This window comes from Balaenoptera acutorostrata, chromosome 14 (assembly GCF_949987535.1).
Source record: "Balaenoptera acutorostrata chromosome 14, mBalAcu1.1, whole genome shotgun sequence".
Classification (NCBI taxonomy): Eukaryota; Metazoa; Chordata; class Mammalia; order Artiodactyla; family Balaenopteridae; genus Balaenoptera; species Balaenoptera acutorostrata.
In genome coordinates, this window is record NC_080077.1 from 6,607,288 (window position 1) to 6,621,632 (window position 14,345).

The 14,345-nt window shown below is 38.3% G+C and overlaps 1 protein-coding gene across 4 annotated transcripts in view; it reads left to right on the forward strand.

Moving 5' to 3' along the window:
* Nucleotides 1-14,345, forward strand: part of PRKN (parkin RBR E3 ubiquitin protein ligase) — a 1,291,417-nt gene that overhangs the window by 704,481 nt on the left and 572,591 nt on the right. For all 4 annotated transcript variants that reach the window (XM_007186087.2, XM_007186088.2, XM_028167433.2 and 1 more), the window contains exon 6: nt 6,383-6,498. In XM_007186087.2, coding sequence (XP_007186149.2) covers nt 6,383-6,498 — 116 coding nt within the window. The remainder of the gene's footprint in view (nt 1-6,382; nt 6,499-14,345) is intronic.

Genomic DNA, 14,345 nt, shown 5'->3' on the forward strand with positions numbered 1-14,345 from the left:
CGGCATTGTTAAATTAGCAAAGTCTACAAGTCTTATACAACCTAACAAGTTGCATAGTTATTTTATATCCAAGCTTATATAATTATTTCCTGGATTTACATAATACAAAGGGAGTCAACACATCAGCATGAAAACTGAGATTCGCTAATAATAAGGCACAGATGCGCAGGTCGTGGCATGGCTCATTTACAGGTTTTTCTTATGTGCCAGGCAGAGAGTATGGTAATTATGCTCATTTGTCATGTTTTAGCTTAGGGAAAATTAAAACTATCATATTCACATTAATAATGAGATTTCTGAATGGATAATGAGACTTAAAACTAGCGGTTGCATCTTACAAAAGAACCTGCAGATAACCAAGTGGGGAGCTCTTGGAGGGGGCAGGCTGAGGAGAGATGGACTGAGGATACTACGGACAGAATTTCTAGGCTCATGAGAGACATTTAGATTGATTCTAAGTGACAGTTTGTCTGTTGTAACTTGGTAACCGTGAGGACTCTTTGATAGGGATGTAAGATGCTTATTACTAGTTTTCTCATAAATAACAATGCCCCTGTGTCCTCAGTCCCTGTTAGTTGAAAATTTGGGTGGGTAATCTTTTGACAGGTTTATTATTTAGTGTAAATATTTATGTATCTTTATTTAATGCATTTTACAGAACCATATCTGAATGTATCATTTTTCCTTTTCTGGAGACTAGTTAGAATATGTCCCCACTAACAAGCAGTGAATGTTGAAGACTTCTGACTTGGCTTTGCCTCCTGACGGTGCACCAGCACGTGCTGGTGGCGTTCAGATGCACCTGCCCTTCCTCCCTCTGCTGGCACGTGGACTGAACAGGCAGACCCCCTCTCCTTGCTTCAGGCGGGCTTTCCCCAAGCACAGCCTGGAGGGAGATAAGAGGGCGGAGAGAGGGCAGAGCTGGGATGTTTCTCCCTTTCTCTTCGGGAAGGGTCTTTGGCAGGGGCTGCATCTTATCCATCCGCCCACCTACCCCCATCCCCCAGTCCCCGGTGATTAGATCACCCTGCGCTAATGCTGCTAATGGCAAGGAGCTTCTTGCCCTGGTTTAGTTCTTCTGAGTTTCCACCACCTTTGCAACTAGACCTCAGTCAGCATTAAATTCTCTCAACTGAACTAACTGGTATGGGCCCTGCTTCCCTAACTTGACCCTGACCCATGCAAATGGCCAGTTACTTCTTTAGTACAAACCGTAGATCCACTGCAACCTTCTAGTGAAAATTGTGTGTCCCTTTTATTTTACCAAAAGAAAGATACGTTGCCTTTGGGGGATATTAACTAAGAAGGAGTTGGAGACTAACATGGGATTTAACTCTTTGTAAAGAGAGACAAAATTTTTATTTAGAAAACATGTAATTGTTAATATCTATTAAAATTGTTAACTTTAAGAAGTTCGATGAAAGTTGTTTGAAGTTTCATGAGGGAAGAAGTCAGGTCTCACTGCTGTTTTTTCAGGTTTATGAAACTAGATTGTGTTTGAGACAAGCAGGGCTTGCCAGATGGTAGTTGTAAGTTATTTTTATAGAAATTTGGAACATATTAATTTGTGTTTAGAGTTGACGATTAGCTTCTGATTCTATAAGTTTTTATAAATTGGGTTCTTGGTATTAATCCAATTCAGATTTTGCTGGTTTATTTATTCGTTTCCATACTTTTCATTTTCCCCTTTGTCTGTTAGAAACACTGGCAGTGTCTTGAGTCAGGTAGCAGAGTGGAATGAGGAGAAAGAGGTAGCTTCCAACAGTTGAATTGAACTGTTCACAGGTCTTTCCCTTCGTATAACATTGCTTTTTAATGGGCGTCATTCAGCTAGCGGGCTAGGCCTCTAAGATCTGAAAGGAAAGGATAGGTGGGTTATGATAAAATATGAGGCCTCAGCGAGAATGGAAGGAAAGAATCGTAGCCTTGTTCACAGAAACGGCAAAAATATGAGTATGTTTCTAAGAACTTAAAGAATATAACTCTGTTGTATTTTGGATTTTCTCTTTAGTATTAATAAGGTGAAAAGCACCTTGTAGTACTAAATAGCATTTAACAGGGTCACATTGTAAACCCAAGCACATTTTTTAAGGTCTTACTCTGGGATTATTTTTTTTTCATTTTTTAAAATAGTTCGTACTATCATTTGAGGAAAAAAAAAAACCTGGCCAATTACTGTCATAGATTTTAGCTCCATAGCTAATTAGGGTTTCCTGGAACTGAGTATATGGATCCAAATGAAGTGAGCCAGCCAGTGGGAACTACATCTCCTGGTTAGGTGGAGGAATTCATTTAAGTTAATGGGACTTGATTTGTTTGGTTTTCTTTCTTGTTTTTTTGTAGCTGATTTTACCTGTGAGATGGCATTTGTGAAAGATGGGTGGGTCCCTTTGAGATTCTTTATTTACCCACATAAGGATCCTATATTTCCTTCACTAGAATTGACAGATGTCCCTCCCCGCAATGAACAAGAAGTTTTCTCTTCTGCACCCATAAGGGACTATATCCCTGGTGATATAGAAGTAACTTTGCTTGTCAAACCCGGCACCCACCGGAACTAGAGTAATGCCACCTCAAGCAGCCAGGCCCTGGGGCACAACCGCTGTCATCTGGCCCAGATTGAGCTGTTTCCTAGGTCCTTGTGGGGATCAGATGGCGTCATGCTCCTGATGACCAGCTCTCACGGTGGTGTCAGCTTTCTGACCACACTGCTTAGACTCTGGCTAGAAGATTCTTCTGGCTTTGGCATCCTTGATTTTTTAATCTGAACAATCAAGAGAAAAACATCATAGAAAAGCAGAATTCATAGACGATTACTCCAAAAGAACCATGCAGCTGTGTGTGAGATGACAACTCTACATAAGCAAGTCGAAATACCCAAGGTAGAATTTTTCAACAAGGTTCTTCTTGCTTCTGTTTTGTTTTGCTTTATTGTTTGTGTGTTTTGAATGCAGCCTGCAAATATCAGAAAGATTTTGAAAATGCTAACCCATTGATTGTGTAGGACAGGAAATGATCAGATAGTTCTGCTGATTAGTCTGTGGGAAAAGGTGTTATTACTATTGGGAGACACTTCTCCAGGGTTCTCTCAAATTTCTGCACAACTTGTGAGGGAGCACTAACTACCCTTTTTTCTGGATAATCTTTTCAAGGAAATTGTATAGCAAACGACCTGGAAAGTAACGATAGTATCTCTCCCTAGAGTAAAAGGTGGACCTGCTTATTGTTCAGTGTAATAAAGACAGTGTCTCCCTTCAGGACAAAGGGAAAGTTGGCTTACAGATCCTTATAAAAGATCTGGGTTCCCTAAGCACAGGGTCCTCAGCTGTGATGCAGAAACCCCCCAGCTAGCTTGGCCTGGCCACTTCATCTCCTGGGAGTTGGGATGCAGAGAAACTGACATAATCATGATGTCCATACTTCATTCTGCCTGGGCTCTGAGCCATGCAGTTTTTTTTGTCTCATGTCTTCTGCCAGCATCCCTGAGACGGTGGCAGGCTAACCTGCCAAGCTGGGCAAAATCTCGGACCCTCCACCAGTTTTGCTACTCTAGCACTAGAAAAGAACCTCCTTTCATAAAAACTGGTGGAGAAGGCACGGAAATTCACTGATGATTGATACATATTTAATATACAGAGTTGGTAATTTGTATTTTAATTCTATCACGCCACATGAATTACTGGAATTTTCCAAACATTTGTAACTTATTATACCATTGTTTGTAAAATCCCTACCTCCATCAAAAAGGATTTTGGCTCTTATTTGACTGAGTTTCAGCTGGTGTTAGAGCAGTTTGTGATTTGTTAGCTGAATGTCTACCAGTAGCTTTCTGCAAGCTAAGAAAAAATATAAATACTATCTATTTATCTGTATATGAAATACCTTCTCAATAGTCCAGCCAACTCAGCTATTTTGGAGGAATTACTTTTCGTTATGAGTGAGCATTTTTTTCATATCTGCAAAAAGCAGTCACAGCTAGCTCTGTGTATTTCACAAGGATCAGTCACGTCCTCCAGACATCTTGTTTTGATAGTCAAGGTTTGCCTTAACTCTTTTTCATAATACCCTTGAACTGACCTTTAAAGGATGTATATCATTTCAAAAAAATTGAGTGAAAAGGGCGGCATTCCATGTTAAAAGAGAAAACAAAAACAATCAGTATGATTTCCATGCTGCTTCAAGGGAAGCCACGTGGGACTTTACAGACACGCCTGACGGGCTCCCAACAGCTGCACTGCACACCCCACCCATCATAGCAGGACTGTTGGCACACCCTCATCTTCGGGGCTGAGGACTGCAGGCTGGCGGGTTGGCTACTCTGTCACTTGCCCCAGGTAGGATGGGTTCTGGCTAACTAGCAGCTATACCATCTGGAATTGATGAGACACTTGTTCTTAAGAATAGCCTGGGTTCCAAACTCCTGGCTTAAGGACATTTCTCTGCACACTCCAGATTTTTAAGAGTAACATATTTTCCCTGAGACGTGATATTATTTTCACATGTGATAAGCGAGGTCTGCTACAGCCGCTGTCTTCCGAAAGAATAAGTAGAGTTTACCCCCCTTACCGCTAATGTTGCTGTAACTCAGTGGTTCTCAAGTGTGGTCCGCAGAGCAGTAGTCACAGCATCACCTGGCAACTTGTTGGAAATGCAAATCTTTGGCCCCGTGTCAGAACATCTGGGGCGGGTCCAGCGATGTCTAGTTTAACAAGCCTCCTGGGTGATTCTGATGCCCATTGGACTTTGACACCCACAGGTGTGGCTCACTGTGTCTCAGGTCAGAAGAGGAGGAGGTTAGTTTGGTTACAAGCAGGGGAAGGACAGATTAAGAGCGGTGGTGTCAGATGTATAAAGAAACACTGGTAGCATTTATTAAGTAAATCTATTGATTTTTTTTTTAATTTAAGAAAATATATCTAATGCTTGTCCTGTATACTGTTAGGATACAAATGTGAATAAGACATTCCACGAATATCTCAGGGTCTTTTGGTTGGACAATGTATGCCTGCAGGCAAAATCCAATTTGCCACATGTTTTTGTAAATAAAGTTTTATTAGGACACAGCCACATCCATTCATTTGCACATGGTCCATGGCTGCTTTTAGACAACAATGCAGAGTCGAGCAGTGCAACAAAGACCATATGGCCCGCAAAGCTGAAGACATTTAATATATGGTGCTTTAATAAAAGTTTGCTGACACCAGGTCTAGTGTTTAAAGGGAAAATACTTTCTATATCCCAGTAGTTATACACAAATGGAGCTGAGGATTAAGTGTATATGCAAGGGTTCTTCTGTCCTCCAGTGTTACATTTGTACAGAAGTTTTGCAGTGGCACACAATTTAGCTTCATGGATGTTATTACCATGGAAGGTGTACAGACTGTTTGACAAGAAGCAGAGTACTTATCTGTCAAACACTTTGGTGTGTGAGAGGGAAAAGGGGTACGTGAAAAATACAGAAATAACAGAAGGAAAAAATAAGAAAAACAAAAAAATATTTTGTTTGAGAAGGGAGAATATTATCAATCAAAAAGATGTATCTTGGGAATTCCCTGGTGGTCAGAGGTTAAGACTTCACACTGTCACTGCTGAGGGCCAGGGTTCAGTCCCTGCTTGGGGAACTACGATCCCACAAGCTAAGGTAAAGGAGTGTGTGGCAGGACAGGGCTGGGAAGTGAACTAAGAAGGAAAGAGGTGCGGGTTTAGAACATTCCTAGCTGCCTGGCAGGGGGTGGGCAGGTGAGACTCCCAGGGAATTCTGGGATGCCAAAGGGGGCAGAACGAGGGGAGGGGCACACTCTGCTCCTCCATAAGTCTGCAGTATTTGCATGCTTATCAGTAGTTGAGATGGCTATATTTCTTACCCTGCGCTATATTCTTGCTGCTAACTGACCAACTGTGCGGTGATCCTGTAGAAAAAGCACTGAGTTTCCCTTTAAGAAGCCTGGGTTACTTCCTGGATTCACCTCTGATTGTCTGACTTTGGGCAAATCATTTTGTGGCTCAGGGTCTCCTCTTCCCCATTTTCGAGATGCTATTTCAGGCTTCCTCCTGCATCCATACTGTGTTATTTTACCAGACTCACTTCTCACTGAGAGGTGAGCTAGGGGTACACACAGAGTGTTCCCCCAGCAACCTGGCTGAAGGAGAAAAAGAAGAAAAGACTAGCAGACAAGTGTATCCTTCTAAAAAGAGGACTTGTTGAATAGTTTGGCACAAGGGCATTAGTTTCCCTCAAAAGAGTTGATGTTGATTTATTTCAGACTCACGCCTAATGATAGATCTCTCCTCCTCCTGAAGAGATTCTTTACTGTGAAAATGTTTAGAGGGGGAAATGGCCAGCCGGATTCCATGTCTGTGATCGTATTTCTCATTCTTTCAGGAATTTTTCTTTAAATGTGGAGCACACCCGACCTCTGACAAGGAAACATCAGTAGCTTTGAACCTGATCACAACAAATAGTCGAGACATCACCTGCATAACATGTACGGACATCAGGTAAGAATCTGAAAACACTGTTGCTCTCAACATCTGGCTTTCTCAACGTCTCTGAAAACAATAGGTAATTCAAGTCACTTTTTAAGTTTTCAAATGAGAAATCCGAAACATTTTTCTATAAGTCAGAAGGCAGCCCACCAGCCAGTATTTTAGAACCTTCCATTAAAGTTGATAAAGATGGCATTAAAATATGTAGTGTTGATCATATTATCTTACTAGGAGCATTGCCTCTGTGTTTCCTGCTCTTAAGCTGTGACCTTTATATTAACAACTCACAACATCTTTCTAAGGAAATGAACCACCTCCCAGATACACAAGGAGACAATTGCTGGAAAAATAATATTGTCTCTTGCAAGAAAAATTTTCCTGTCATTATTTTTTGGGGATTTTATAAATAAAAGCTACTGTATTCATACACAGCTACTATACATACACAGTTAGATTTAAGTGTGTATGTATAACTAACCACTTGATTGAATAAGGCCCCTTCTCATATCAGGCAGCAGAGGAATGCCCTCTCTGTAGGTTAGAGAAAATGACTATTTCTCCTTGACAGATTCATGCATAGGGATGTCATTAAAGCCTGCATGAGGACACCCCAATATTCTGCATTTGTATTTTGCTGATTGTTGTGTTTTCCTGTTAATGCTTTATTTTTGGTTTTAGAAATAATTAACTTAAAGTGTTAGAAATTTTATCCTCATGGTTAAAAAGATTTTGGTTTAATTCTTTCCAGTATCTTGAGTATGCCTGAACATTTGCATGTCTGTATGGTGCGTGTGTGTGTGTGTGTATATGTACATATGCGTGTGTGTGTGCTATATGTAATTGTATTGTATATAGAGTTTTGTATGTGGCTTTTTCCATTTAACATGATAGCGTGATAATATTTCCCTGCCATGGAATATTCCATGAAAACACATTTTTATAGGTACCTAAGATTCCATCATATGGGAATATTTTACTTTATTTAGTCATTTCCCTATTAGTAAGTAACACTGAACTCCATACCCTTTTCCAGAAATTATTGCATGCTTTGAATCTAAGAACACAGGCAAAGGAATTGGAACAGGAGGGCAGTGGAATGGACAGGTTTAAAGTTCTTGATGCATGTTGCCAAGTTTATTTCCAGAGGAAGCTTGCACCATTTTAGATTGTAAATGTCCATGTTTATTTTATTTATTTTCATATGTGTACCAATCATACATCGTTAGTCAAATTAGACATAATTAACCACACAATAGATTGACCAGAGGATAGTGTTAATTTACCTGTAAATATTTTTTCTGTATACTCCTTATCATACTAGTGCAAGGTAAGAATTTTAAAGACAGTTTTAGGTTTATAACAGAATTGAAAGGAAGGTACAGAGATTTCATATATACTTCCTGTCCCCATGCATGTGTAGCTTCCCCCATTATCAACATCCTCACCAGAATGGTACATTTTTTGCCAAGGTTGAACCTGTACTGACATATCGTAATCACCCAAAGTCCATGGTTTACCTTATGGTTCACTGCCGGTGCTGTATATTCTATGAATTTAGACAAATATATAATGACATGTCAATGATTCTGTTATCATATAGAGTATTTTCATTGCCCTAAAATTTTTCTGTGCCCTACCTTCCATCTCAACCACCGAACTTCTTATTGCCTTCATAGTTTTGCCTTTTCCAGACTGTCATATCGTTGGAATCATACAGTATGTAGGCATCTCAGGTTGGCTTCTTTCACTCAGTGACATGCATTTAAGGTTCCTCCATGTCTTCATAGCTTCGCAGCTTATTTCTTTTTAACACTGACAATATTCTGTTGTCTGAATGTCAGTTAATCATCCATTCACCTACTGAAGGATGTCATGTTGCTTCCAACTGTTGGCAATTTTGAATAAAACTGCTGTCAACATCCATGTGCAGATTTTTGTGTGGACATAAGTTTCCCAACTCCTTTGGGTAAATACCGAAGTAAGTGATTGCTGGATCATATAGTAAGAGTTTTGTAAGAAACCGTCAAACTGTCTTTCAAAGTGGCTGTACCATTTTCCTTTTCCACCAGCAACACATGACAGTTCCTGTTGCTCCACACCCTATCCAGCATTTGGTGTTGTCAGTGTTCTGGATTTTGGCCATTCTAATAACTGTGTAGTGATATTTCATTGTTGCTTTAATTTGCACTTCCCTGATGACATATGATGTGGAACATCTTTTTATACGCTTATTTGCTATCTGTATGTCTTCTTTGGTGAGGTGTCTGTTATGGTCTTTGGCCCATTTTTTAATTAGATTGTTTTCTTTTTGTTGAGTTTTAAGAGTTTTTGGTATATTTTGGATAAGTCCTTTATCGGATGTGTGTTTTGCAAATATTTTCTCTCAGTCTGTGGCTTGTTTTCTCATAATCTTGACATTGTATTTTGTGGAGCAAAAGTTCTGAATTTTAATGAAGTCCCGCTTATCAATTATTTCTTTTATTCCTTTTGGCTGTGGTGTTGTATCTAAAAAGTTGTGCCATGACCAAGGTCATCTAGGTTTTCTCCTATGTTATCTTCTAAGAGTCTTATGGTTTTGTGTTTTATATGTAGGTCTGTGATCCATTTTGAGTTAATTTTTGTGAAGGGTGTAAGGTCTGTGTCTAGGTCCATTTTTGCATGTAGATGTCCCATTTTTCCAGCATTGTTTGTTGGAAAGAATATCTTTGCTCCATTGTATTGCCTTTGCTCTTTTGTCAAAGATCAGGGTCTATTTCTGGGCCCTCTATTCTGTTCCACTGATCTCTATGTCTATTCTTTCACCAACACTACACTGTCTTGATTACTATAGCTTCATAGTAAGTCTTGAAGTCAGGTAATGTCAGTCCAACTTTGTTTTTTCATTCAATATTGTGTTGACTATTTTGGGTCTTTTCCTCTCCAACTAAACTTTAAAATCAATTTGTTGATATCCATAAAATAATGCTGGGATTTTGATTGGAGTTTCATTGCATGTATGCATTGATTCGGGAGGAACCCACAACTTGGTAATATTGAGTCTTCCTATCCACAAACATGGAATACCTCCATTTATTTAGTTCTTCTTTGATTTCATCAATCAGAGTTTTGTAGTTTTCCTTATACAAGTCTTATTTTATATTTTGTTAGATTTATACCTAAGTACTTCAATTTTCAGGTGCCAATGTAACTGGTATTGTGTTTTTATTTCAAATTGCACATATTCATTCTTGGTATATAGGAAGGCAATTGACTTTTGCATATTAACCTTGTACCTTGCAACCTTGCTATAAGTGCTTATCATTTCCAGGATATTTTTGTCGATTCTTTTGTATTTTCTGCATGGATGATCATATCATCTGTGAACAAAGACAGCTTTTTGTCTTCCTTCCCAATCTGCATACCTTTATTTCCTTTTCTTGCCTTATTTCAGTAGCTGGGACTTACAGTATGATGTCGCAAGGAATAGTGAGAGGGCACATCCTTGTCTTGTTCCTCATCTTAGTGGGAAAGTTCAAGTTTCTTACATTAAGTATGACATTAGTTGTAGATATTTTGTTGATAGAGTTTATCAAGTTCGGGAAGTCCCCCTCTTATTCCTACTTTACTGAAAGTGTTTATCATGAATGCATGTGAGACTTTGTCAGATTTTTGTTCTGCGTCTATTGATATTATCGTGTGATTTTTCTTTTTTAGTCTGTTGATGTAATGGATTGCATTAATTCATTTTTCAATGTTGAATCTGCCTTGTAAACTCTAGGATAAATCCCACTTGGCCATTGTGTATAATACTTTTTATACATTTTTAGATTTGATTTGCTATATTTTGTTGAGGATTTTTCTTCTATGTTCATGAGAGATATTGGTCTGTAGTTTTCTTGTATTGCCTTTGTCTGGTTTTGATATTAATGTAATGCTGGCCTCCTATAATGAATTAGGAATCATTTGTCCTGCTTCTATTCTCTGAAATAGTTTGTAGAGAATTGGTAGCAAGTTATGAATTTTATTTATTTTTGTGCTTACAAACATGTACTTCTGTATAAAAAGAGATTGGCACTTTTCATCTACCTTCTTAATAATAATTCTCTCTTTTTATGATTCTTTACAAGTGTATAATAACATATTCAAGGAACTCCAATGCCACTAAGCTAATTTTTTGACCTTAGCAATATAACAATCTCTTAAGCCTTCAGTTTCCTTATAAAATCCAAGAATTGAAGTAGGTAATCTGTAAGGCTCTGACTGGTTCTGAAGAACTGCAAAAGGTCGAAACAGTCCTTGTTCACAGCCTATAAATCAATAGCATCATTTGAGAAAGCACTTGTTTGTGGTCCTGTCTTCTGACAGATGCAAAAATAAAAAATGAGGTTTTCAATGATACTGCCCTCCAAATGACACATATGTGGTTGTAATATGTAGAAAAATGTGTAAGATAAATGTGCTATTCATTTCCAGATGTTAGGCTTAAATTTTAATTCAGGTATGTGATTTGTGTCTTTTGAGTTTATATTGTATATAAAATATTTCCTGTCTCTTAAAGAAAAAAGTGAACTATTTAAGGGCTAAAACATCCTGAGGTTTTGTGTGACGCATCAGGTTCCTATCTGCCATCCAGCCTTGCAGTCCCCACTCCTTATTTACAGTAGTGGCTTGATCTTCATCCAGTTCAGGTTATCAGTTGATAGTCTCAGGTTTATGAGTAAATAGTGAATTGAGCCAAAAACAAAAACTTGAGCCAAAACCAGAAATTACAGCACTTGAAGGTATAATAGCTGTACTGTTAAGTATTTACAATAGAAATTATATCAAAAAGGTTCAACACATTCCTGGGTACCTCAGTTGCACTCAGGAATAACAATATTCAGCCACAAAAAAATGACACGGGCAATGCCAAAGTAAGACTTGTATTCCTTCCCCAACCAGTGTGTATATCTTGGGGCTCACCCTGATATCAGGTAGCTTCAGGGGAAAACAGTATTTCTGTACCGTGAATCTTACTTAACAAAATGAGCCTTCTTAAAATTTAAAAATATAAAATTTGAAAACATACAAAATAGAAAAATTATTACCATGATATCATTTGGCAAAAAGAAAAAAATCACCACCCTCCTTCCCTATCTTTGCTTCTTCTAAAGCTGCCTAGTACATCCCTGTACTTTTCACCTTTATTCATTATTCCTCGGTTTACAAAGCTGAAGACAAACTAAAAAACAACCATGTTTACAGTCAAAATTTCACCTTCCAGAAACATGTCCTATAGTCCACTTCCCAGTAGGACATTAAATCTAAGAAGCACTACTACCTTGTAATTTTCCTTAACTCTTCCAATAAAGTCTTAGGTTTTTGATGTCATTGTTGTTTGATATAAATGTTTTAAAATAATTTTCTTGCTTTCAAATTTGTGTTAAGGTTCATTCAGACTACTGAAGCAATGCCTTGGATTGCACACTTAAAAGATTTACTTGGGCTTGGAGATTAGTAAAGGTTTATCTGAAAGTCTGTTTGGACTTGTTTTGGTGTTCCTGGGGGAGAGTGATTTGACTATGATTTGGTAGTATTTTGGTATGAATTCATTCGTTGATTTAACAAAGAGAGATGAGAAATGGGTATCTTAGTTATGTTCCCTTTGAATGCATTTGTTATGTCTAAGCTTCTCTTGTCAATTCTATATAGAAGTTCCTTTTATGTTGCTTAATGGCTATCTTCTATCAACTTTACCCTTTCTTGACATTTTGGTGTCAGATGGAAACGTGTGATTTTGTTCATCTTCAGGCTCTGAAGAGCATTGTGAGAGACTACAGGTATACTCACATAGGATTTAACTGAAATCTTTTTTTTTTATTGGAGCATAATTGCTTTACAATGTTGAGTTAGTTTCTGCTGTACAGTGAAGTGAATGAGCTATATGTATACATATATCCCTTCCCTCTTGGACCTCCCCCCCATCCCACCCATCTAGGTCATCACAGAGTCTTTTTCAGTAAGTGGCTTTATTTCTGTAATGGAAAAATCCTTGAAATTGTGTGTGTGTGTATGTGTCATAGCAGCAGTGATCTTCTTTGAGTGTACAGATCTATATATTTCTCCTATCTGACCCAAATAGTATGTATACTCTTAGGTAATGTAACATGCCAGGAACAAAAAATACTTCCCTTTAAGTATGGGAGTATCTTGGAGTGTCCATCTTACATAGCATTATAGAGAAAGGTAAATCAGAATACCAAATTGATAGTAGAATAAACAGGAGTACCTTCTATAGTAGAATGGAATATCTTATAACTTTTTAAGATGAAAGAGGAAACTTCAAAGATATGTCTTCTAGCTTGAAACGAGTTACTTCACACTGTGCCCAGACCCCGTTGGAGTAAGACCTCTCCACTGAAGCTGGGAGATTCTTTCCTGAAAAAGTGTGGCACACCTCAGTCTGATCCAGTCTTGAGGGAGAGCTGCTATAAACCCTTCCAGAAAGGAGAATCCTTCATGTGGGTAAAGCCTTACATTAAGGCAATTGCATTGCCTCCTTTGAAATTCGAAGGTGGTGCTTAATGACCTGTAATTCTTTAATTTCAAATTCTTTGAACGTCTATCTTACATATGAAGAAGTTGAGGCTAAGACATTTTAAAAATTACACCTGGTCTTACCACGAGGAACTGGCTGAACCAACCTACACATCAAGGCCTGTGTGTTTTTCTCTCATCACACCTTACCCCCTGCATGGTCCCAGTTTTCTCTGGATAATAAAAGGCAAGCTATCTGGTGATGTTGGAAGGTAGGTTTGCATGTGAAAAGGAAAATACTAGCAGTAAAGTGAAATACAAAGACAATTAAACACCAGTAAGGGTTGAAGAAAGCAGCTGTATACATGCCTATCCGCTCTAAGTTGTAGGCTGCTAGAAGGATGAGGTCCAAGCTTGACTGATGTGCAAACCTGACTGATGCTATTGATACAATGTCCTGCACAAGTCTTTGCATCCAAGAGATTTACATAAATATTTGCTGGTTTGGATTAAAGTAAATCTGTTTTATTCAGTGTGACAAACAGAAAACAAATTCTTTTTATATGGAACTCTCTACTTTTAAAAATCCCTACTGAATCTAATGGAATTTTCCAAACTGAGTTAAATAAAATAAATTAATGAGAAATCAATAGAGAGTTTTAAGGCACTATAAGAAATAAGGGAGAAAGCCAAATTTCAGAGTCCTACTCATAGGAGATAGATTACTCAGCTGTATTGTTTGGGGTCAGTTACTTATAAAAACAGAAGAAGTATTTTATCAACATTGAGACTTTGAAATGTGAGCCATGTCAGTTTTAATGTCAGTCAGTGACCTTCATTTCTCCTGCAGTGAACCCTGTAGATTTCAGATCCAAGCGGCGGCATCAGCGGGGTTTCCTGGAGATGTTACAGGTGCTTGTGCATGAAATTCATAAGCCTCACCTTTTCATTTAACTGTCGCTGCAGGTGCACAGCAGCCCCCGCTGGCACTAGTAGGACAATATTGCAAATCCTTCTGGACCAATTTCGTATCTATTAAGGTCAACCTTCCATGTTGTAACTGTCTGGATTTTAAGCAGTTCATTTTCTGATGGTGGATGTTAAGAAGCGGTTGTATTCCTAAAGCATCCAAGTGGCCCTCACTAGGACTTTGGTGACAGCCGAGCATTATTTTTAAGGCCCATTTTCATTGGAAATAAATGCCCACAGAGTCTTTAAAGAGCTAATTTTGCTTAGAAAAATATTGTAAGTGACTTGTGCATTTGCTTTTAATTGCAACTTTATCCTTAAAATTAGCAATTCATTATAAACTTGTTGAGGGAAAGAAATTATGTGTATTGCAAATAATATTTGCACTGATTCAT